The sequence below is a fragment of the Vespula vulgaris genome, chromosome 20 (genome assembly GCF_905475345.1).
Source record: "Vespula vulgaris chromosome 20, iyVesVulg1.1, whole genome shotgun sequence".
Lineage (NCBI taxonomy): Eukaryota > Metazoa > Arthropoda > Insecta > Hymenoptera > Vespidae > Vespula > Vespula vulgaris.
The window spans coordinates 2942813-2966168 of record NC_066605.1 but is presented as its reverse complement, the minus strand read 5'-3'; the positions used below and the strand labels follow the sequence as shown (position 1 = coordinate 2966168).

At 29.6% G+C, this 23356-nt stretch overlaps 5 protein-coding genes across 10 annotated transcripts in view; 2 read left to right on the top strand and 3 right to left on the bottom strand.

Annotated features, from left to right (window-relative positions):
• Nucleotides 1-84: 84 nt before the first annotated feature.
• LOC127071085 (sorting nexin-16) lies at nucleotides 85-1716 on the top strand. Its single transcript, XM_051009966.1, has 5 exons — nucleotides 85-311; nucleotides 604-885; nucleotides 965-1273; nucleotides 1363-1490; nucleotides 1569-1716. The coding sequence occupies exons 2-5, from the start codon at nucleotides 619-621 to the stop codon at nucleotides 1606-1608; spliced, it is 744 nt and encodes a 247-aa protein (XP_050865923.1). The 5' UTR covers nucleotides 85-311; nucleotides 604-618; the 3' UTR covers nucleotides 1609-1716.
• On the bottom strand, nucleotides 1160-6735 carry LOC127071074 (b(0,+)-type amino acid transporter 1-like). Of its 3 annotated transcripts, none has more exons than XM_051009936.1 (4): nucleotides 6123-6735; nucleotides 2619-3917; nucleotides 2424-2518; nucleotides 1160-1268 (listed from the first exon to the last, which is right to left on the bottom strand). In XM_051009936.1, exons 1-3 carry the CDS (start codon nucleotides 6214-6216, stop codon nucleotides 2457-2459), a joined length of 1455 nt encoding a protein of 484 aa, XP_050865893.1. In that variant the 5' UTR covers nucleotides 6217-6735; the 3' UTR covers nucleotides 1160-1268; nucleotides 2424-2456. The 3 variants fall into 3 exon arrangements, with proteins under 3 accessions (XP_050865893.1, XP_050865891.1, XP_050865890.1); XM_051009934.1 differs by lacking the exon at nucleotides 1160-1268 and having other exon boundaries at nucleotides 1616-2518; nucleotides 6123-6242; nucleotides 6349-6735; XM_051009933.1 differs by lacking the exon at nucleotides 1160-1268 and having other exon boundaries at nucleotides 1616-2518.
• Nucleotides 6736-7776: 1041 nt separating this feature from the next.
• Nucleotides 7777-9757, top strand: LOC127071079 (ZZ-type zinc finger-containing protein 3). Its single transcript, XM_051009945.1, has 5 exons — nucleotides 7777-8399; nucleotides 8472-8628; nucleotides 8705-8946; nucleotides 9034-9159; nucleotides 9225-9757. Exons 1-5 carry the CDS (start codon nucleotides 8010-8012, stop codon nucleotides 9474-9476), a joined length of 1167 nt encoding a protein of 388 aa, XP_050865902.1. The 5' UTR covers nucleotides 7777-8009; the 3' UTR covers nucleotides 9477-9757.
• LOC127071077 (queuine tRNA-ribosyltransferase accessory subunit 2) lies at nucleotides 9371-11373 on the bottom strand. 2 transcript variants are annotated; one of them, XM_051009944.1, is made up of 6 exons: nucleotides 11016-11373; nucleotides 10784-10933; nucleotides 10254-10712; nucleotides 9960-10162; nucleotides 9765-9890; nucleotides 9371-9468 (listed from the first exon to the last, which is right to left on the bottom strand). In XM_051009944.1, exons 1-6 carry the CDS (start codon nucleotides 11130-11132, stop codon nucleotides 9465-9467), a joined length of 1059 nt encoding a protein of 352 aa, XP_050865901.1. In that variant the 5' UTR covers nucleotides 11133-11373; the 3' UTR covers nucleotides 9371-9464. The 2 variants fall into 2 exon arrangements, with proteins under 2 accessions (XP_050865901.1, XP_050865900.1); XM_051009943.1 differs by lacking the exon at nucleotides 9371-9468 and adding an exon at nucleotides 9539-9686 and having other exon boundaries at nucleotides 11016-11368.
• Nucleotides 11374-11614: 241 nt separating this feature from the next.
• Nucleotides 11615-23356, bottom strand: part of LOC127071084 (uncharacterized) — a 46756-nt gene continuing 35014 nt past the window's right edge. For 2 of the 3 annotated variants that reach the window (XM_051009965.1, XM_051009963.1), the window contains exons 4-8: nucleotides 17500-17572; nucleotides 17305-17397; nucleotides 13525-13551; nucleotides 12973-13133; nucleotides 11615-12305 (exon numbers count right to left, since the gene is read on the bottom strand). In XM_051009965.1, coding sequence (XP_050865922.1) covers nucleotides 12018-12305; nucleotides 12973-13133; nucleotides 13525-13551; nucleotides 17305-17397; nucleotides 17500-17572 — 642 coding nt within the window. In that variant the 3' untranslated portion in view covers nucleotides 11615-12017. The remainder of the gene's footprint in view (nucleotides 12306-12972; nucleotides 13134-13524; nucleotides 13552-17304; nucleotides 17398-17499; nucleotides 17573-23356) is intronic. The other variant, XM_051009964.1, reaches the window with a different exon arrangement.

The window sequence follows — 23356 nt, the reverse complement described above, 5'->3', positions numbered from 1 at the left end:
AATTTCCCTAAGTCATGCTAAATATAGAGAATTTTTATTGCTATTATTGCAACTACATAGAGAAAAAAAAATGTATCAAATATTCGGACATTGCACTCTCTTGCATGTTTACAATTTAATGGATATCTGTTACTGTTTAGTAATCTTCGGTATATGACGTAAATATCGTATTTTAATTAATTGACTTTTCACATCACTCATGTATCTTCTGTCCCAAGAAAATGAATTCCAAAAAATTCATGAAAGTTGATAAAATATCATATTTATAGGTCATTGTACCTTTCGTTGTGTTTTTGATTAACATAAGCGAGGTTAGTATCGTTTAATTATCAGAATTATTACGTGTTTTCTGTGATGCAGTATTTTTGATATTACAGTTTAATGAGTTAGTAAAAAAGCTTGTTTATTATTTTGTTTTATTTAAATTATTTAATGGCTATTAATTAGTTTTGTAAAATAAAGTACATATGTTGAGTATGTTTAATGCTACTCAGTTATTCATTCTTTTCTGCTTATTTATGTTAATTCGATTACTTTTGATTTTAGTTTACTTTAGTTAGTTTTTTTTTTTATTTATTTTTAAGTATGCATGGTTTTATTTAGTTTGTTGGTGGTAAAATGTCTACTTCAGAGACTGGTGTGGGATGTATTAGCGAAGTTACACTTGCTATTAGTAAAGCAAGGACTTCTCAAGCAGGATCCATAAGGGTACTCGACAGTCCTGATTCAGATGGATCTGGCCATTCGAATTCGTTTTCCATTCAACGATTTAATTATCCTAATGAAAATACAAATTCTAACATTCTTCCACCCCCCTTAACAAACAATGACTTAAGAATACCTATCGTTGGATATGAAGTTATGGAAGAGAGAGCTAGATTTACAGTTAGTATATAATATCTTCTTAATTAAAAATATATCAATTGAATTCTTGTTAGAAATCATTTGATATACTTTTACGTAGGTATACAAACTTCGTATAGAATTGAAGAATGGTGATTGTTGGTTTGTCTTCAGAAGATACACAGATTTTGTACGCTTATTTGCTCAATTGAGAAGACAAAAACTTCCGATCTCTCATTTATCTTTACCACAAAAGAAATGGCTGGGTGACAATTTTGCACCTAGTTTTCTAGAAGAAAGGATACGTGGTCTGCAAGCATTTGTTAATGGGATATTAAGTAATCCCATTCTCATAGGTAGTGCTTGCGTTAGACAATTTTTTTGTTTAGATGAACCACCTGCGTTATCTGATACTGCAGAAGAATCTAGGGTAAATAAAATATCTTGTATATTTCAATAATAAACTGTATTTTGAGATATAAAGATGATAGTTATAATAAACAAGTGTTTCTTTCTTAGGCAATATTTGAAGCGATGGAAGACACGATATATCATTTAAGACAACAACTTAGAGAACGAGATAATGCATTGGCAGCAGAATCAGCACTTTGCAATGAATTACAAAAAAATCTACATCAGATGTTGAGGTATGCGAGTCTTTTAATAAGACTCTGAGATTCTAAACGTTTGTTTATCTTTGAAACACTTATTTATAAATGTTTTAGCGAAAGGCAGATCTGTTCTAAGTGTGGCGCAAATCAATAAATTCCTCTAAAAATTAGATGGATTTTATTATATATTTATTAGAATTTTTTGGGGAGATCTCTACGTAAAGGATATGCTGTTTAAGGATTTACATAGTTTATAACGTCCTTGCAGCAAATGTAAAATTTGTAATTTCGTTGTGCATTCTTAATATTTAAGGTTACAATTAATTCAGTATAGAAGAAATTTTTTAAGTATTCTTAATGTTAATATTTATGAAGATATTTGCACATATTTTATAATATTTATACGAATCGTTCTAGTGAGTGAATTGTAATTTTTTTATTACATTTTTATTATTTATCATTATAATAAGATTTAAAAGACAATATAGTATGTAAGAATGTTCTTTTTTTCTTCTTTTTTTTTTTCGAGCGAGTCATTATACACGAATTGATGTTAAGAATATAATATACATTGAAAGTTGTTAAAAATAAAATGAATATAAAAGTTTACATTTCATATTACAAACGTCTTGAAGAAACGTTAACAACGTCTTTAATAATTTTCTTTACACTTGTGATTTTATATAAAAAAGAAATCAACACATATGTATATATAAAACCCATCATGAAAATTATATATATATATATACACACACACACATACATATCCTTTTATATTATTTAAAAATGAACTTGCATTATGAGATCAAAATGAGTAATAATGCAATATTCGAATATTCGAATTCATTGGTATCAAAAAGAAAAAAAAAAAAAAGATGGGCGTGTTAGTGATAAACAGTATTTATGGAAGGAAAGATTATAATTTTTACTAGATTCTTCAATCGTTTCAAATTGATAAGTAACACTTGCCTATGTATGTACATTGGCTACGATATAAAAGGCTCAGTCTTCTTTATCTGGAGCAACAACTAAACTCAACGCTTGGATCAGGTACGTAGATTTAGCTGTAAAAGAAAGAAAAAAAGAAAAGAAAAGAAAAATTTTCAATCCATTCAATTTGTTACAAATAATAACAATGATACATAATTAAAAAAAGAAACTTACCTAACAAAGGGCTTTTTTGCTTATTATAGACGTAGACGTGATAAACGAGTATACCACACAAAATGAATCCAACGGCGAACAAATATTTGAATGATGGTTCGTAAACGATAGGAATGACTGCTAGAAAAATAGCAATTAATAGTACCAACCATGGTATTAAAATTGGTACAGCGTATGGTCTAGGTGCATCAGGTTTAGTCCTTCTCATAATAATAAGGGCTATCATCGCGAAACCATAGAAAACCCAAGTGAGAAAACTTGCGAATTCTATCAGAGCTGTAATGTCTCCTAATAAGAGACATATCAATGAGAGTATTCCTTGAAACGCTACGGCTATAGCTGGCGTTAATTTCTCCATGTGTACATAACTAAATATGCGTGGTACATGACCTTCTCTTCCCGCGACGTAACACAATCGTGATACACTGAATTGTATACTAAGACCACATCCAAACGTAGAGAAGGCAACACCAAGTGGTATAGCAAAGGTTAACCAACTTGGAAGTACTCTTTCAGACCATAAAACGGCGACGGCAGGTGCACTTATCATTTCGGGTATCGTTAAGGTAGCCATATACATCAGATTCATTGTCACATAAAGAACAGTAATCGTTGGTACAGCTATTAATATACTCCTAAGAATATTGACCTCTGGCTTTTGAATTTCTTCTGTTATTATCGCAGCCGATGACCAACCATCGTACGCCCAAAGACCATTGTAAAAAGCCAATGCTATGTTACCAGCGGACGTTGTAGTACCGCGAAAAGGATTCTTTAATAGATCCAAATGGCCAGTACTTAACCACCATATACCACCTCCTATTACAAGCATACATGCGGCAACTTTGCATACCGTCAATGAATTTTGCACTTTAACGTAAAGCTTAACACTCGTCAAATTCGTAAACGTAATCAGGCCCAATGCCAACATAGCGATTAATTTTTTCAATCGCTCCATCGAATCCATTGGCAAATCGTCGAGGTAATTAGAAAATGGTTGTACCCCATATTCGGCGAACGTTAATATAACGACAGCTACTTCGGCTGGTCTTAGAAGTATCACGTATACCCAGGAACAAATGAATGCTGGTATTTGTCCAGCGTAATGATGAAGTGGACTATAAGCTTCAATGAAGTAAGCATATTCCGCACCGGAACGTGGTACAACGGTACTCAATTCCGCAAATGCTAAAGCACCCAACAGAGACAGCAAACCACAGGTTATCCAAATGATCAAACAAAATCCTACGGATCCAGATCTTTCCAAAGCATTGGCCGGTGATACAAATATTCCAGAGCCTAAGGGAAACAGAAAATACGAATATTTATTTTCTTGATCAAAAAAAAGGAATGGGTGAGTAAAAAAAAAAGGGGTAAAGGAAAGAAAGAAATATTGTCATTGTAATCCACAAAAAACAAAAGTACAACAAAGAAGTAAGAAAAAAATAAAAATTAACAAATAACTCGATTGTCGTTATTGTTCCAATCGTTTGCAACGCGTGGGTTAGTTATTAACCCCAATTGAAGCTTTGGTTCATTTATTCGTTCAAAGGGATAACGACACCGATTAAACAACATTGTTCTTTCGTTAATCAGCCTCGTATATCATGGAAAACAAGAAAGAAAGAAAGAAAAGGGAAAGAACAGAAAAAGAAGGAAAGAAAGAAAGAAACAAATGATTACAAGCACAAATACGTTTTCGACGAGATAAGATTAGAAAAAAAAATTTACGATCGGATTTCAACTTAATTATTTTCTCTTTCTCGTAATCGTATTACGTATATGACATTATTAGGTCAAATGTATCTAAAGATATATCACGAATCGATTTCTTTAATATCTCTTTAAATCCTATCTCTTTATCTCGGACAAAGATTTCGGTACATTTTTTTGATTACTTTTTCTTCTTCTTCTTCTTCTTTTTTTTTTATCGAATACAAAAAGAATTATCATTCCGAGTTTCTCATTCACCCCTATCCGCGTCAATCTTCACCATTCATTACTTTCATACTTTCATTCTCAAATACCCCAATAATTTTGAAATTATTAATAAAATGAATTTGCTCGGAGAGATAAGACGAATAAACAAAAAAAAAAGGAAAAAGGAAAAGAAAAAGATCCAAAAAAAGAATTGTTATCGTTAAGTTCGAAATCTTTTGTCGAATCGATTTATTGCCCAACGTGACCTCGATTGAAATGCTGAGTACATGAACATAACATCAAAATATATGAGAATATTTTTTAAGTTCGACATTAATAAGATTTTCTTTTATGTACGATCGAAAGATACGCTCTCGTATGATTCTTATTAATATAAAGTCCTATTAGTATAAAGCTGAATCACATTGAAGAATAAGCAATTACCTTATTATACTTAACTGTCGTCTTGTAAATTTAATCAAATGTAATGTTATTGAAAAGTAAACGAATTGAAATCGTACGTAATTATTATATCACGACTGTCATTGTGAGAAAAAAGAGGGAGAGAGAAAGAGAGAGAGAGAAAGAGAGAAAGATAGAGAGAGAAAGAAAAAGAGAGGGAAAGAAAAAAGAGAGAGAGAGAGAGAGAGAGAGAGTATATGTATTAAAAGGCAAATGGCCTATCAGTTTGCGATTACGAGTTATCATTTAAGTAATATGTACTTGCGAACTCATAAACATATATAATAATTGTCTCATTTCGTAATGTAACATTTTATCACATTAATTATCTACTTAATTAAAAATGAATAAAAATGAATAAATGAATAATGAATATTAAAAATGAATAAAAAAAAATATAAAAAATGCAAACAGATATTTATATGTGTATCTCTCTCTCTATATATTTATTTATGTATATATATACACACATATATATATATATTAATATATATATATATATTTATAATTATATATATATATATATATATATATACGTATAATGTGCATGTATGTGTATATAATATATAATATATAATATAATATATATTATATATATAATATAATATGCATGTATGCGTGTGCGTGTGTAAACAGATATTATGTGTATGTATATATAATGATTGCAAAAATAAAATTAATATCTTTTATATAATATTGGAATTAAAGGTGACGATTAAAACGTGTAATTTAAATACGACATATCGAAAATGTTTGTCGTTTATCTCTCTTTGTCTCTTTCCTTTTTCAGTTAATTTTATTTTTGTAATAAAGAATCATACGATGTAATTCTTCCGCGTAACATAAAACACAAAAAGACCGATAAATCTCGATAAATCACGTATTTCTGTAATCGACTTCCATATGTATATACACACACACACACACAAATATATATATATATCACTCATAATGCGCGTGTTTCTTGTTAAATGTTTGTTGATACATTCATTTAAAGTTACATACCGATGATATACATATACATACACGCAGATACATATCTTTACTCTATGTGTAAGAAAATAAAGAAACAAGGAGAAAATAGAAAAGAGAGAGAAAAAAAAAGATATTTTTTCTTTTTACCGATCATAACAGCAAGAATTATACTGACGGCACTGAAAAGTCCAAGCTCTCGTTTCAAAGCGACCTTCTCGTTGCCTTTCTCGTCTTTAGCCATTTTCCTTTCAAATCGTTGACGTTGCACTTAAAGCGAAAAGAACGTTTTATTAACTCGACTTAATGTCATCGATATATGATGACAAAAAAGAACGAAATAAAGAAAGAATGATACGAAATAAATGTATCTAACATTCGTATAAACAGCACTATTAACAAATCCCACGATCATTTAATAATTATTATGATAATTAGAATGATGATCGATCTATCGTAGTAAAATGATTGAAAAATGAAAGCAAAAGGTAAAGTAAAGAAAAAAAAAGAAAAAAAAAAAAAGAAAAAGAAAACTCGGAGTACTAATCGAAATTATAATGATTTCACGTTCCTTTCTCGATCCAATAAAAATTAATTTGACGTAAAAAAAAGGAGGGGAAGAAAAAATAATAGTAATTAAAAAAAAAAATTCAAGAATTGTCACGCGTTTTCGAACGATAGAGCTTTTTCAATGCAACTCTTTCAGAACTCGTGATGTTATCGCGAAGAGATCCAGAACGAGACTAATACGAGCTAGAGCGGATCAGCTTGACGCTTATTTTTCTGCATCATGTCTTTCTTGGATCCATAATATGATAAGAAATAACTCTTGCTCTACCTTTTGCCGCTTATTAAAATCGATATTTATCTTTAACGATCGCTAGCAAATATAGTATGTGAAACTGTTCGATCAGAAGTTATTTATGGTTCTTGTAAATTAAATAATAAAGCATGAAATACGTAAGTATTTTTATTTTAGATAAGATTTTTATTACTCTCGACGAAGGAAAAAAAAGCAATAGAAAAAAAATTAATATTTTACCTTCTTGTATTATGAATTATCGAGATTTTACAAATAAAAAGACAAATAATAAATGCTCTTAAAAGAAATAAATTGTCAGAGATTGTTGTCCTTGTCTAATCAGTTAATATTCTTAGTCTGTCTTTTTTGTCAGTTACCGTTTCAAAATATTGAGATAAGATAATAACTTCGTGTTTAAGTATGACTAAGAAATTTATGGTGGAATGAAAAATACTATTATTGAAAGTTATAAGTAGATTATATCTATTCGTTTAATTTTTCCTTGAAATATTGAACGTTGAAATTTGAGTGAGGAAGAAAAATTATTTCTTAAAGAAGAATTATATCAAATTATACAAAATTGTTACATTATTATAATTATTACCGAAAAATTATTTTTCAAGTATATTTTAATATTATTAATCAATGATTATATATACATAATAATCAATAAGTAATATACATATTGTGATATATATATATATATATATATATATATATACACATGTATATGTACATATGTATCACAGTATCTATATTTGTTATCGATTTAATAATGTTATTTTATCTAAATTTTTGTAAATAAGACTTCATCAGATAGTTGTTCAAGATCGTACGATATTTTACGATCGATGAGACCTAATTTAATCTAAGATCGCATTCTTACGAGTATTTGTATAATAAAGAATTAAAAGATAAAGAATTATAGATTATATCGATACATAATTTTTTTCTTTTTTTTCATGATTGTAATTCTACGACAATGCGTGTAGGTACGATCTTTTTAGTTCTTTTAGTTTCATGAATGAAAATGAAGTTGAATAGGCGCCTACGCGAATGTACTAGTTAATTCTGATTGGTCGAAAATGGCGGGTACATTGTCATTCTTTTAGATTCGGTGATCTAGGATCTTAACAGCTGATCGCACGCGATCAAAGAATTTTAGGTTAGAATAGAAACGTTGTGCTTTATATATATTTTATTGTGCGTGCCTTATTATTTTTATATTTTAAATAATGGAGGAAGAAGAAGGAAAATGTCAAGATGATGAAGAAAGAGAATTTTATTTCGAATCAGATCATTTGGCATTAAAGGGTAATAAGAATTATACTGCTCTGTTAAAAACCATTGTTATATTGGAAGCACAAAGGACACAGGCTATTGAGGATCTAGATAAACTTTTAGCTGCTCGTTCTAAAGCTATGAAGGATCCAATATCATTTGTAGCGCAATTACAAAGTGGCGACTTGCCAGAGTTACCAAGTCCGCAAAAGATCGCTGATATTCCTTATATCGATTGGGCACAATATAACATAACACTGCCTGATACACGTATGAGGCCACAAACAAGGCATGGACATATACTTCCACAAACACAAATTAAGACTGATCAAGAAAATGGAAAGGTTATAATCCTTGTAATAAATTGGGTTATGATATTTCAAAATATTTTTATAATATGATTTAATTGTTTTTAGATTTTAGTAAGAGGACGTGCTTTCGATGAGAGCAAGCCGGAAACTTTTAATCAATTGTGGACTATAGAAGAGCAAAGACGTTTAGAAGAATTGTTGATAGAGTACCCACCGGAAGAGGTTGAAATGCGACGATGGACTAAAATTGCTAATGCTTTAGGTTATTTGATAAATAAGAATGTTTCTTTTTGCATATTATGTTTATGAAGTTTCTTAACATATGTTTCTATTTACAGGCAATCGAACTCCAAAACAAGTATCCAGTAGAGTACAGAAATATTTTATTAAATTATTGAGAGCCGGCTTACCGATACCAGGCAGAGGACCAAAAGTAAAATTCGATGTTAAGAAAGGTTTTAATCATCGTCATCAACGAAACAATTATATGCTGTTTAAACGTTCGACTTTTTTCCCACATCAAGATTTGTCTTTTGTTACAAATGAAGAAAGCAAAGAACAACCAATTATTGAAGAATCCGTCAGTACTTTATTATAAACATGTACTTATCTTAAGTTAATATCTATTACCTTTATTACCTTTAGAATTTTAATTTCATTTTCATAGGAGGATGATATTGGAAATATTTGCACAGATGATAATTCGGAGTTGAGACAGATAGAACTAGTAAGACAAGTTAAGACAGAAAAAGAACATGAGTCATACCCTGTGTACAAACATGTTGGATATAAGGTAAACAAATTTTTTTTTTTTGTATAAAGCTAAGTATCAATTTCTAAATTTAAATCTTGTTGTAGTGCGTAGTATGTGGAGAGGAACCATTAAAAGGTACAAGATGGCATTGTTTAGAATGTCAAAATGGGATAGATTTATGTGGTGATTGTGCTGTAGCTCAAATAGAAGCTGAAAATCCTACACACGATCCATTGCACAAGTTAATTCCCATAAAACAATCTCAGTATAGTCAAAGCTATGATTTAGATTATTTTCCACAAAGTTTTAACAATTCTTCTTATAATTATCTTGATCCTAATTTTTTACCTGAATAACAACGTAATGTACATAAATTTTTATAACACTTCAAAGTCAGTACAAACAGTTTTATATGAAATATGAAATAATTTATTAAAATAAGTACATATTATTAATATTCTTTTGGAAACATTGAATTTATTTTTTCTCGAAATTGACTGAATGTATTATCTTTTATACTTTGTCGTATGGCGTTAAAGAACTCTAAATAGTGATGCGTATTGTGTCTAAAATAATAAAAAATTAATATTTGAGATATCATATTGAATGAATAAAAACATGATTTTTAAGAATGCAATACATACATCATTAATAATACCATTCCTAATAATTCTTTGGTAACATGTAGATGATGTAAATATGCTCTAGTGTGGTTTTTACATGTCAAACACTGGCAATATTGACATATTGGAGAGAAATCATCTGCATACCTATTTAAACGATATATTTAATTGGATAATGAAATCACACTCATGTTTTTTTATTTTTGTAAAATTTACCTTTTTTGGCTGATCGTTAATATATAACTTGTATTCTTGCAACTATTATGATCGCACAAAAATATTAAAGCTTCCGAACGATCAGTAATAATGTAAGGATACGTTGAATCAAAAATATCTATGCCTAAATTTATTAATTCTAATATTACTAATGGATTCCAGCATCCTAAGCATACGCGCAGTTTATCCGCAGGTAATAACTTCTAAAGAAAATAAAATATACTAAATTTTAAACAATGATACAACATATAATGTAAAATAATCAAAATAATAATTGTATAAAATTTGACTTACAATTGTATGTTGTATTACATTTTCAATTTGTTCCCATTTAATATTTTTAACATCTGGTCCGTTATCATGTAGACCATCTATCACATATCCGGCAAATGGTTTGTTTTTCAAATATTCCACTGATTCTTCTCTAACTTTTAAATTATAGCCACCTTCTACCGCTCCTAATATACTTTTAGATTTTAGTTTATTAGAAGCGGCATGTCTCTTTAAACATTGTTCCGTTAAAATCTTACTTCTATCCATGGCTTTAGATAAACGTTTTTCAGAATTATGCATATTTCCATCACAAAGTGCAACATAAAGATCAGGTTCAAATACTTCTACTAAATCCATATACTTATCGGCAGTAAATAATTTTTTTCCTGTTCTAGACCATACAGATATACTATCGGCTTGTTGAAATCCTGATGGAGTTACTTCAGTAGGATCTTGTATCGATAAAAAATTTATATACTCCTGAAATACAATTAATTTAGAATTTTCAGAATAATATAAAGAGAATTTATGTATTATTCCACACCGCATACCTTCATACTAACAAATTCTGCAAAGGAAACATTCAATTCCTTTATATTATTTTCTATTTTTAATGTAGATGGAAGCGAAATGGATAATAAATGTTGTTGTTTTGTTACCATTTTAAATACATCTTTAGTTAAATGTGGAACACTGCCTCTCTGAGGATGATATGAAATAATATAATATAAATGATATCTTCTACACTTTATCCTTTAATTTATCAAAAGATATATATAATACCTTCGTATATATTAGAAGAAGCGGTGTCTCAAAAATAATATTAGGCAATCTTTCAAACTCCTTCAGTGTACCAATACGTGGGGTACAATGGGTTAACGAATCAAGGATGAATTTCATAGTTAGTTATCAATTATAACCATAATATAAGATACAAAAATTATATTCAAATATTATATATAAATCTATTTGTTTAGTTTGATCTAAATTAATTTGTTCAATCAAAACTATTATACTATTTATATAGAACATAAACCACCTGACACAATCTTATTTAAACGGAAACATGCTATGAACATAAAGTTAACCTTTTTAAATTTCATTTTATTCGTGACGTCATACATATGGGTGGGAACACTATAGCCATCTATCAATATGGCTGAAACTATTCTCGAATTGATTATTTTAGCCAATGAGAAATGTCGCGCTTACATTCGGCTATCGTGATTGGTCGTAATGCCTGTGTCCAGTTTGGAACCTTCGAATAAGAAAGATAATTGGTTCCTTATTACTCCAAAGCATATTATGGGAAATTTAAAATTCATACGGAATTATTTAACACAATTTATGGGTTGCAAAATATTTTTTATTACTAGTGATAATGACGATGCACGTTGAGTCTTTATTTATTTTTAACAATACTTGACAATACTTAACAAAATTGTTATTTAGCGCCAAACGGCGTTAAATAATACTTTTAAGAATAATGAAATAAAGGAATGTTTATAGAAATAATGTTAATTAATATAAATAGTAGGAAATAATTGACACAAGATTAAAAAGAAATGAACAATACATAAATAATCATTATACAATCCTGAGAATAGATAAATGAAAAACATTGTTTAAGAGAAAGAAAAAAATAAAGATATAATAATTGTGATAGCGCTTAAATATTTAAATTTAAGTGATCACTATATTAATAAAAATATAATATTGTATATATGTAACTGTAAGTATGGATAATAGATTTTTCATGAATTACATTTACATGTGTAAGATTTTTTAGAGTTGCGCGGATCCACGCCATGCGGAATCAAAACCGCATGCCGTGTCAGAATCGGAATCATTATTTTGTTGATTCGTAGGAATGGCAGAATTGACGGACGACGTTGAAGTTGGTCGACGACTACCGATTTGATTTTGCCTGTTCGTTGCTTTACCCTGAAGTACTGGCGTATTCGGTTGACTTGCAGCTTGCTGTTGACCTCTAGAGAAATCTTGGGTTCTTCTACTTCTTCGTTTTTTAACTGGCGCATATTTCGGCGGTGGCATTACCTTCTGATCTAATTTCTTTAAAAAGAACAACGAAACGTGCAAGTAATTAAATGTTACATATTTTTGTTATTTCGTTAATTTAGTTTTCGAAATTAATATTTCGATAACTTTTTATTGAAATTTTTAATATCTTTAGAAAAATGAAACGAAGAAGGGATTAAATATTGTTTTTTTTGTAATTTATTTTCCGTTTTGCTTAAGAAATTTTGTAGTATTTTTGTATTTTAGATATTTCATTATTTAAAAAAAAATCAAATGGACGAATGAAAAAAATAATATATTTTATTCTTAATTTATTATTTCGTTTCGTATGCTTTGTTATTTTTAACATTCTATCGTAATATCTATGTTGTTTGAAATTTTTGTTGTTACTTTATTATATTTTGATATTTTAGTATTTTTCTTTTTATATTTTGCTTTATATTTCGTTTTTGATATTTTAGCATTTTAGTATTTTATTATTTTTAGCATTCTGTCGTAATATTTACGTTGTTTGAAATTTTTGTTACTTTTTTATATTTTGATATTCTTTATATATATACTTTGTATTTTAATACTTATTTATAATATTTTATAAACATTTATATAGTTTATAAAATAAAAATATTTATAGATGAAAAATATTTATAATATTCTTGTTACTCTGATGGAAAATTTATGAGAAATTAAATTTATTATATACCTGTACATTATCCGCCGAACCCCAAGACTTATGAATCTTTTCGTTGTTGTTGTTGCTGTTGCTGCTACTAGTTGCCACACCCAGAAACTGGCTGAATGCTTCCGTCGTACGTTTCACGCGTACGTTCAACGAGCCAATTCGTAGGAAACCAAGATCTTTCTCTGTGTATGTTAATTAATTTATATAATATTTTAATTTATATTTATATTATTATCGTAAAACCACTCACATCAATAATTAATTATCATTTAACCGATTAAAATTAATCTCATAAAAAACATTGCACCACGCAATAGACGAATAGTATCTTCTTTTATATATATATATATTTTGTTTCTTCAAAATTTTTCATTTTATTAACGAGATGTAATATAATTCATATAATTATAAATCGTAATAATTTTCTTTTTTTTTTTTTTAGATAATATTAATACGATACGTTTCATTACTTAATAATGATATAATTCGACATGAAAAAATACACTATACTAAAGTAAATAAAACATTAGATAATAATTTGTATATATAAAAATATTGTCATGCGCCTCTTACCTGCATGCTTTTTCCTTGCTTTTATTTCTGAAATAAAATATGAAATTATTTCAAAATAATGTCGATCGATTCGCCGGTCTTGAACACGGCATGAACGAAGCTTGCCGATGAAACGAGAAGCAAGAAAAGAGAGAGATAGATAGATAAAAAGAGAGAGAAAGAGAAAAAAAAATTAACGAAATTTTTATTAAAAGAAAGACGATTTGTTATTAACAGAAGTATTATTATTAATTATATTCGAAAAGTTATATAATGATAGGCTCGATCGCAGCATATTTCACGTGACATTCGATTAATAATGGCGCGTTTATTATTAATTAAACTAAATTAATTGTCGTATAAGTCGTTCATTTAAATTAGATTTTTCTATAGTGTCGATCATAATTCAAGCGTTATTAGAGTTATGCGAACGGGAATGGTTTAAGGATAAAACTGGATGAAAAGGTAATGTTAATTTCATAGTTAGTTGACATACTCTAAAATAATTCTCCGTACCATTCGATCATCATCCGATCGTTAATATTGTTACCATGAAAATTAGTATGATGCAAAAGAGAAGTTGATAATAGTAGTAGTAATAGTAATATTAATAGTTATATAGTATTTTTTAGAATGATTTTCATATTTCATTGCACATGCTTTATTTTTGTGTAACATCGACAGCAAGAAAAGAAAACGATAACGATATAGTAATTTAAAAATATTGAAAGTAGAAAAAAAATTATTTCAATTGACAAAAAATTAATAACAATAACAATAATAATAATAATAATAATAATAATAATAATAATAATAATAATAATAATAATAATAATAATAGAATAGATTGGTAGATATATAAAAATTAAGAAAAGAATTAATTGTTAGAAAATCACATCGTTATCGTTTTCAACTTGCTAGTTACACAATAAATCAAATAACATTTTAGATTTTTTGTTCCTTTTTTTTTGTTTTTCGTGCAAAAGAGGTGATGTACTACTGCCACTTTTGCACATGTCGCATATTAATAGCAAAATAAAGCACTTTTGTCAAAGAATATCGATCGCGACGATACTAAATAAATAAATAAATAAAAAAAAAGAAATATACAAATCTATCGAATAATTATAAAAGTAACGATGCTTTCCGTCTAACAACATAATATTGGGCGCGCGTGATTTTTCTCCTACTTAACAAAATAATTTTAACTGATAGGTACATGTATCGCACATAGAAGAGAGAAAAAATAATAATTAAATAAAAACAATGAAAACAAAATAAAAAACAATAAAAAAAAGGAAAGTAAAAAAATACATAAAACAAATTATAAATAAAATAAAGACAACAATAAAAATACACCTAAAGAACGGCTCGTTATTGAAATTTTTTTTCGAATCTGTAGCAGTACGAAAGGTCAAAAAAAAAAAAAAATAAACAAACAAACAAACAAATAAACAAGAAATAAACGGGAACGACGAGAAACGTGATCCGAGTGTACAAACGGTTAGCGTTAGATTTTGCGAATTAAAGCTAAAGGAAGAACAAATGTCACGTATACGAAAAGAAAAAAAAAAAAGAAAAAAAAATCAAAAAGAACGAATCGAAACGAGCATAAAGTTAGAAATCGATCGGTCCACGGTTATGGATCATTTGTTAAAGTCGATCATTTATAATTAAATATTATAATCGATCTATCAAATCAGTTTGAAAAAAATTCTTGAAAATAGATCAAGATAATAATATTATCATATACATATACATATACACATATATACACATACATACATACATACATACATATATACAGATATACATATATATTTATATTTATATATATATAAATATACGTATATACATACAAACACATATATATATGTATATGTATATATATAAAAATTCTCATTTTAATTGTGATTTATAAGATAACACGATTCCGTGGATCGATCAATTTCCAAAATACTCACGTTAGCGTGTAGATATATACCGTTGATACAAGTGAACAGTCATACTTTACTTTTACGTGCGCTTAATTTAATCTTGCGACAGAAGCGCTTTACTATATTAGCAGAGGTGTGCTTCTGAACTTGCCTGAGCGTAGCAGCAGCAGTAATCCCTACAACAAAAGAATACATCCAGAACCCCGAGGAGATACTCACCGAACCGAGATCCCGCAACCTTTCACTTCGACGATCTCTTTAATATCTTAGTCTAAAGTGCGCTGAACGATATAGAGGATAGTCCTTCCGATTTCGCCGATCAATCTTCGCTTTTCTTAAATTGTAAAAAACGTATATGGGAAATTCGAATTAGAAGAAATCGATTTCTTTTCTTTTCTTTCTTTGTATATATACTTTTTCTTTTTTACTTTTTTGAGAATTTGTAGGACGTTGATATAGAAGTCGGAGAAGAAAGAAGAAGATGGATTCACAAGCTAGCAAAATATATATATATATATATATATATATATAAATATTATATATAAATAAATATATGTATGTATATATATATATATTTGTATATATATAATAATAATACAAACTCAGATTACGCGACGTGCAATTTCTTCTTATCATAAAATTCTGTTTGATATAAAATTAGAGAAAGAGAGAGAGAGAGAGAGAGAGAGAGAGAGAGAGAGAGAGAGAGAAAGAGAGAAAAGATATATAAAAAAAACTAAAAATAAAAAGAAAAAGAAAACAAAAATTGTTCAGAAGCGTTAAAATAATATTAATCATAACTTATTTATCCTTAACGAAAATTTGCACGGAAGAATTTTTCTTTTTTTCCTTTTTTTTTTGTTCTTCTTTTTTAAAGATCGAGGCAAACGCATTCTTGAAATATCGTTCGGAAGGGATATGCACAATCGATCGATCGATTAATCTCAAACGATTAAAGTATTAAGGGTTAATCGATCGTTTTCCGCGAGAGAAGGTCAAAAGATCAAGCTTGCAAGCAGGGTCATGCTAATATATCATAAAGCTGGTGCCTTCGAATAGCAAAAACGTGCAATAATATAATAATAGAAACGCATTCACAGATACACATTTAAGCAGTGCTAAATTGCTACAATAGGCACCGTCTAATTATCTCTCCAATTAAATATCGTTCATTTCACGAAACTAGAAATAAAAATAACAACTAACTTTGAACGGGGCAGAAGGTTTTGAGAGGATTTGGAGATAATCACTAATAATTATTATCAGAGACCTGTACTACGAAGTTTCATGTGTATGGAATAAAAAATAACAAAAAAAAAAAAAAGAAAGAAAGAAAAACACAGAGTATAAAGGAATTTTTCTATTACATTCTTTTGTGCAATTTTTTTCAAACGTCTTTTTTTTTTTCTTTTTAATTACCGCTAGAAAAATATTCGATCAGAAAAATATTATTCTATTCGTTTATTTGATGATGATTAATTGTTATTATTATAATTATTATAATTATTAAGTCTTCCATTTTGTTGTAAAATTGTTTCTTATGAAAATAAGGATGTTATAGGAGATTTAGGAGATTAGGTGATCAAAATAAGGATTTTTCGTGGAATTTTCTGTGATATCACGTAGAATCGATCGAACACGATTTATGTATATAACTTCTTATTCTTTCCTTATTTTTTTTCTTTTTTTTTTTTTCCTTGTAAAACGATCAATTGATATTAAAATAATCAAGATGAATCGAATCGTTCTTTGCGATATTTGAGTCGTTTAAAAGGCAGCGGTCGAAATGTTTAAATATGTTCGGATACGTTTTATCGAAAGCTTTCTTTATTTAAAAAGAAAAAAAAATTTATCATTCACTTACTGCGAAAGGTGTCCTGGCTAACTGCGGCCTCTTGAGAAACTAGATACTGTCTGGCTTTCTTACCACTGTAATCACGTATCTCTTGATTCGCACCTATAGGGATAGATATTGTGAAATCGTTTTTTTATCGTAATTTTGAAATCATTAGAATGTTAAATCAAATATTTTATATATATCTATATATGTATATTATACCATATACTTGTACCAGCAAGTTGAAAACGTTTTCATGATCGAATTGCATCGCTATATGCAGAGGCGTGTAACCCTGAAAAAAAGAAATTTTTTTACTTGATATTTTCTATAGAAACAAAACCGAGAAATCTGTTCTCTTTTTTTTTATTTCTTTGAACGAATTTCTGAGTTCTTAGAATGCAGAGAAATGAAATTGAGGAGTTCAAGGGATTATACGTTCTGCGTATTTTGAGTAATTTTTTTTTCGGGAAGGTAGTAAAATGAATTGAAATAACAAAAAGGATAACTAATGAATCCGCGTTGTTTCTTGATTTTTTTTTTGGTTTGTATATAAAAATTTTTTCCCGTTCGATTTGATTACGTATACAGGCTTTGCAATCTACGTTAACGAACATCATGTGAAAAAGTTTATAGTATTACTTATATTCGTTTAATAATACTATAATAAATATAATTTATACTTAAAGAAAAGAAAGAAGAATATGAATAATTTATATATTATGGTACAATTAACGTAGTATAGTATAGAAATTATAACACTAAAATGAAAATTTAAAAATACAGAAGTATACATGAACGCTTACACATGTAATTCTTTAACCTAATTCATATTAATATAATAATATTATCTAAAACTTTTTTATACGAACTTACGATCGATCTTATTTCGATGAAACGAAATAAAACTTAAGAAAAATAAAAAAGAAAAAGAAATCCAAAAATAAACAAAGAAAACGAAATAAATAAAAACATTGACAAGTATGATTTCAAAGTTGCACGACGTTACAGATAATTAAAAAAAAGAGAACAAAAGGAAAAAAAAAATAGAAAAAGAGTAAAAATAAAAGAGAAAAGATAAAAAAAAAAGAAAGGAGAAAAGTGAATAGTATAATAAAAGGGACAATCGATCGGAATAGGAGCCGAGTTTGCACACTTGTCTCTGGCCTACGATATGATTCACTCTGTTTGAATCTGTTCGAAACACGAAATATGCAGGAACGAAATATGTGACATACGAGTTTCTATCGTTCGAGTAACGTTTGAAACTTCGTGAAAAATGAGAAAAGAGAGAGACAAAGAGACAAAGAGATAGAGAGAGAGACAGCGAGAGAGAGAAAGGAAAAAAGAGGGGAAGTTATGATTTAGTTGCTCGTAAAGGCAGTCCCGTTGTAGAAAAATATTAAAATTGAAAATCTTGAAACGCGCGCGCGAGATGATATACGCGTGCGTGATATTGGTGGCCGGCAGCTGTCCTGTTCCCGAAGAATGTCGCGAGAAATAGGGAGGAGGAGGAGGTTGAGGAAGAGGAGAAAGAGGTGAAAGAAGAGAAGAAGAGAAGATCACGTTGAACGAAAAAAGAGAGAAAAAGAAAGAGAAAAAGAAAGACAGAGAGAGAGAGAGAGAGAGAGAGAGAGAAAGAGAATAGTGGAATGTCTCGGGGTGTGGCACGATATTGTCTCGAAGCTTTCGGTGACTCTCCTGCTAGGACAATGCTACTTTAAAATATTGTCGAAAGTATAAAAAGAAGGGAAAAAGGTCTTTCACTGAGTTATCCGTATATATACTGATACATGTATAAATATATATGTATATATATATATATGTATATGTATATATATATATTCGTATGTGAACATGTAGATATAGAAAAAGGGGTGACTAGAGGGTGTCGAGCCACTTGTCGCGAGGACACACGTGTCGCACGCTATTGGAGTCAAAAAAGGGTGACGCGAAAGATCCACCCTCCTTTCTCTTTTCACCGTAACATTTTCTATTCTCTTTCTCTTTCTCTCTCTTATATATATGTATACATATATATATATATATATGATGTATATATATGTATATATATATAGTATGGATGTGTATACGCGACTCGTGACTCTCTCGACTACCTATATACGCGGGGATTTTAAAGTGAAATAAATTAGAGCCGATGTTCGTCCGAACGAGCTCTCTCTTTCTCTCTCTCTCTCTTTCTCTCTTTCTCTATCTATCTATCTATGTGTATATCTCTCTCTTTTTCGGTTTCACCCCAGTGAGAGAAGGGTTCGAACAAAAAGGGGTGCGGTACGTTTCTGACTTTGATTACAATGAAACGCTGCCTGATGTTATAGGCAAGCACGTTTGTCACCCGTCCCTTATCCTCGAATTTTATTTTATTAATCCTTCACGAGTCCTTTGAAAAAGATTTGAGAAATTGAAATTTACAGGATGCCGATTGCCGCTAGTTCGTATCAAGGGAAGAGAAAACAAAAAAGAAGTGAAAAGAACAAGTAACACTAAACAACGAAACGATTCAAATTAAACATGTATTATCAAAAATTCTTGATATTTATCAATCGTTTTAGTTTAGTTCGTTCGTCAAGCGATTCATTTCATTTCGTTCAATATTTTGAAAAGGATTTTTCAATTCCTGTAAAATTTTCTTGACAAAATTTACAGGATAATGATCGATGTTATAATAAGGGACGAAGTGAGAATAATATGAAAAAGTAGATAAAAATTAATATAAAACGGAAGATTAGAAATTCAATATTCCTCGTTGTCTCTTATCCTTGATCTTTATTTTATTTATTTTTTGTAATTGTACGAAGATTCGCGAAATTGAAATTTCCATATTACGTATAAGATGAAATATTGAAAAGATAAAAATATAAAAGATCGTAGATAAAATTTGTTGAAATTGTTCATCGTTTCTCGCTATCCTTTATCATCGACTTTTTGTTAAATATGTTTTATTAATTTCTCGAAATTTTGTTGAAGAAATTTGGAAGAATGAAATTTATTGAGAGAAAAAGATAAACGAGATGAAATTATAAAAAAAAGTGAATAGATAAGAGGACGCGTTAGAAATCCATTTGATCGTTTATCATTTATTCTCGCAATTAAAAAAAAAAAAAGAAAAAAATAAAAGAAAAGAAAAGAAAAGAAGAAAAAGATTCAACGATATTGATCGACATAGAGATAAAAAGAAGAAACTCGATGATAAAATGAAAACGATAAAAATGAATGAGATATCGAAGATGAAAGTTTCATGAAATATGTATTAATCATTAATCGTCATCCTCGCAATTTAAAAGTGAAAAAAGAAAAGAAAAAAAGAAAAGAAAAGAAAAGAAAAAGGAAAAGAAAAAGAAGTAAAAAAAGAAGGATTCTCAACGATTGATCGATCCAGATAAAAAAGAAGAAACGAACGAGATGAGAAAGTGAAACGGAAGAAAACGTTCGAGACAGATCCAAGATGAAAATTTCATGATACGTTTGGAACATCGATCGTTATATACCTTAGCCTTGAAATTTTTCAAAAGAAAAAGAAAAAAAGATTCGACGATTGATCGATACATTAAAGAAAAAAATAATACGAATAAGATGATAAAGCGAAGATACGAAGATCGTAGATTTAAAATTTCGTTAAATGTATCTATTAATCGTAAGAGAAGATCACTTTAACATCCGTTCATACGAGTTGTTCCTCAGGCAAGGTTTTCGTAAATTATTTAAGAGATAACGATCGTACGTTTTCTCTCTCTCTCTCTCTCTCTTTCTCTCTCTGTTTCTCTGTCTCTCTGTCTCTTTCTTTCTCTTTCACTCTCGCTGGCTGTCTCGATGTTGAATTATTAATTCGTAGACAGTACCGGATGCACACGGTACCTATCCTGGTACCGGTATGCGTCCTGTTCGATCGCTGAGTACGATCGAATCCACATACCACGTTATATTATCCCGGTAAAACGTAAGATCGAGCGCGGCCAACGGGAGCAGCTGTTTCCTCCTGACGAGCGAAGGAAAAGTAAATTCCCTCACCTGCCTCTCGAAATGATTACTAATTGCGAGATATCGTTCTCTCGATACGCTGTCATGTAAGAGAAAAGAGAAGAGAGAGAGAGAGAGAGAGAGAGAGAGAGAGAATATTTTCAAATTTGATCGAGGTTGATCGTGCAAGTATATAATACATGACACGTTGTCTCTGTTTCTCTCGAAATTCGTTATCGTATATTCTTTATATCATTTTTTGTTCTCTTTATCTTCATTCTTTTTGCTCGCTGTTACTGTTCTTTTTCTTTATCTTTTTCTTTTGTCTATTTTTTTTATTTATTTGTTTTCTTAGCGTTTTTATTTTTTAATCTTTCCATCTCTTTTCCTCGACTCCGACAAACGTGATTTACATATTATTCTACGTGAATCATATAGAAAAAAAATATTCGTCAGGTGCGAATGTAAACGTCGTTATCGTTGTTGGTAGGATCGATCGTTTTATATGTATGTATATGTTAGAAGTTTCTATTTTTAACCTTTCGACATATGTTTCTCGTCTTGTACGTACATATCTATGTACATATATATATATATATATACATATACATACATACATATATATATATATATGTATGTATGTATGTATGTATGTATACGAGAGGACCTATCTATCGATTTTCTTTCTTAAATTTATATATTTTACGAGACAGTACTATACTTGTATTAATCTATTACACACACACATACACACACATACATTTTCTTCGTTACGTGTAAATCCATAAGAAACTTGTTCGTTTACTAACATACGTACCTACGTATATACAAATCTATGTAAAGAACTTTTTTGTTTTCATAAACATAGTTCATAAAAGAAAGAAAGAGAGAGGGAGAGATGAAGAGATGGAGAGAAAGCATGTCGATGAAAACAGAAAACAAACGATCGTCCTTCCTCGTATAGACGTTCGCCATTTCAATCAGTTCGGACTCGTTAACGCGTAGCGAAGCGTAAAACGGCGCATAAGGTTCTTGCGGATCGTACGCTTGTCGCGGAAATGCGATTTCGCACGCTCGAGGTGATATCCATAATGGTGTACCATTAATTCCTCATTGTCTCTGCCATAGCTTACCTACCTTTCTCTTCTCTTTCTTTTCTTATCTGTTCTTATTAACCTCTCTCTCTCTCTCTCTCTCTCTCGTTCTTTCAATCTATATCTTAACTCTCTCTCTCTCTCTCTCTCTTTTTATCTCCATCTCTTTTTCTTTTTGTTTAATTTCCCTTAGTTTCTATTCTCCTTTCTCATTCTCTCTCTCTCTCTCTCTTTCTCTCTTTCTCTTTCTATGTTTAGTTTCCCTTAGTTTCTATTCTCCTTTCTCTCTCTCTCTCTGTCTTTTGTATAAGGTCGTGCACTCGAGTAAACCTCCAATAAGATATGCACGCTTTGGAAGAGCGAAAGTGTGCGATCGTCGAGAAAGAGTAGAACGTCGAAACGATAAAAGGAGTCCATTGCTTTTCTCAATGGCTCGCATGTTATACGCATTTCCTTTCGATCCTTTCTCTATCCATCGAGATCATGTCCGACCCTCCTCCCTCCTCCCTCCTCCTCCCTCCTCTAATCCCTCCATTCTCTCTCTTTCTCTCTCTCTCTCTTTATTTTGTACGCCCTTTTTCTTCCTTCTTTTTCTTTCTTCTTTTTCTTTCTTTCTTCCGTTTTTATTCCTTTCTTTTTTTTTCTTCTTTTCTTCTCCTCGTACGCTTCGGTGCACCTAGCAACCTTGAGAAGATTGAATAAGTTTATTATAGCTTATGGCGAATTTCTATAGACGACGATAAGTTTTCCTTTTTATCGTGATAATGTTATGGTATTAGAGATGATGTGATATTACGAGAATTATTCGGACTAAAGGCGTATGTGATTGTTACGTGTTATGATATTTTGATTTGATATTGAAATTGATACGATATAAATTGTTTATGATATGTAGAATGAATGTTTTGATGTTTTTAATTGTAGGGTATCTTCGATCGTTATTCGATTTTAGATATATAATTGTTTTTGATTTTATTGTATCGTTCGATCATGTTATTTTTTGTACA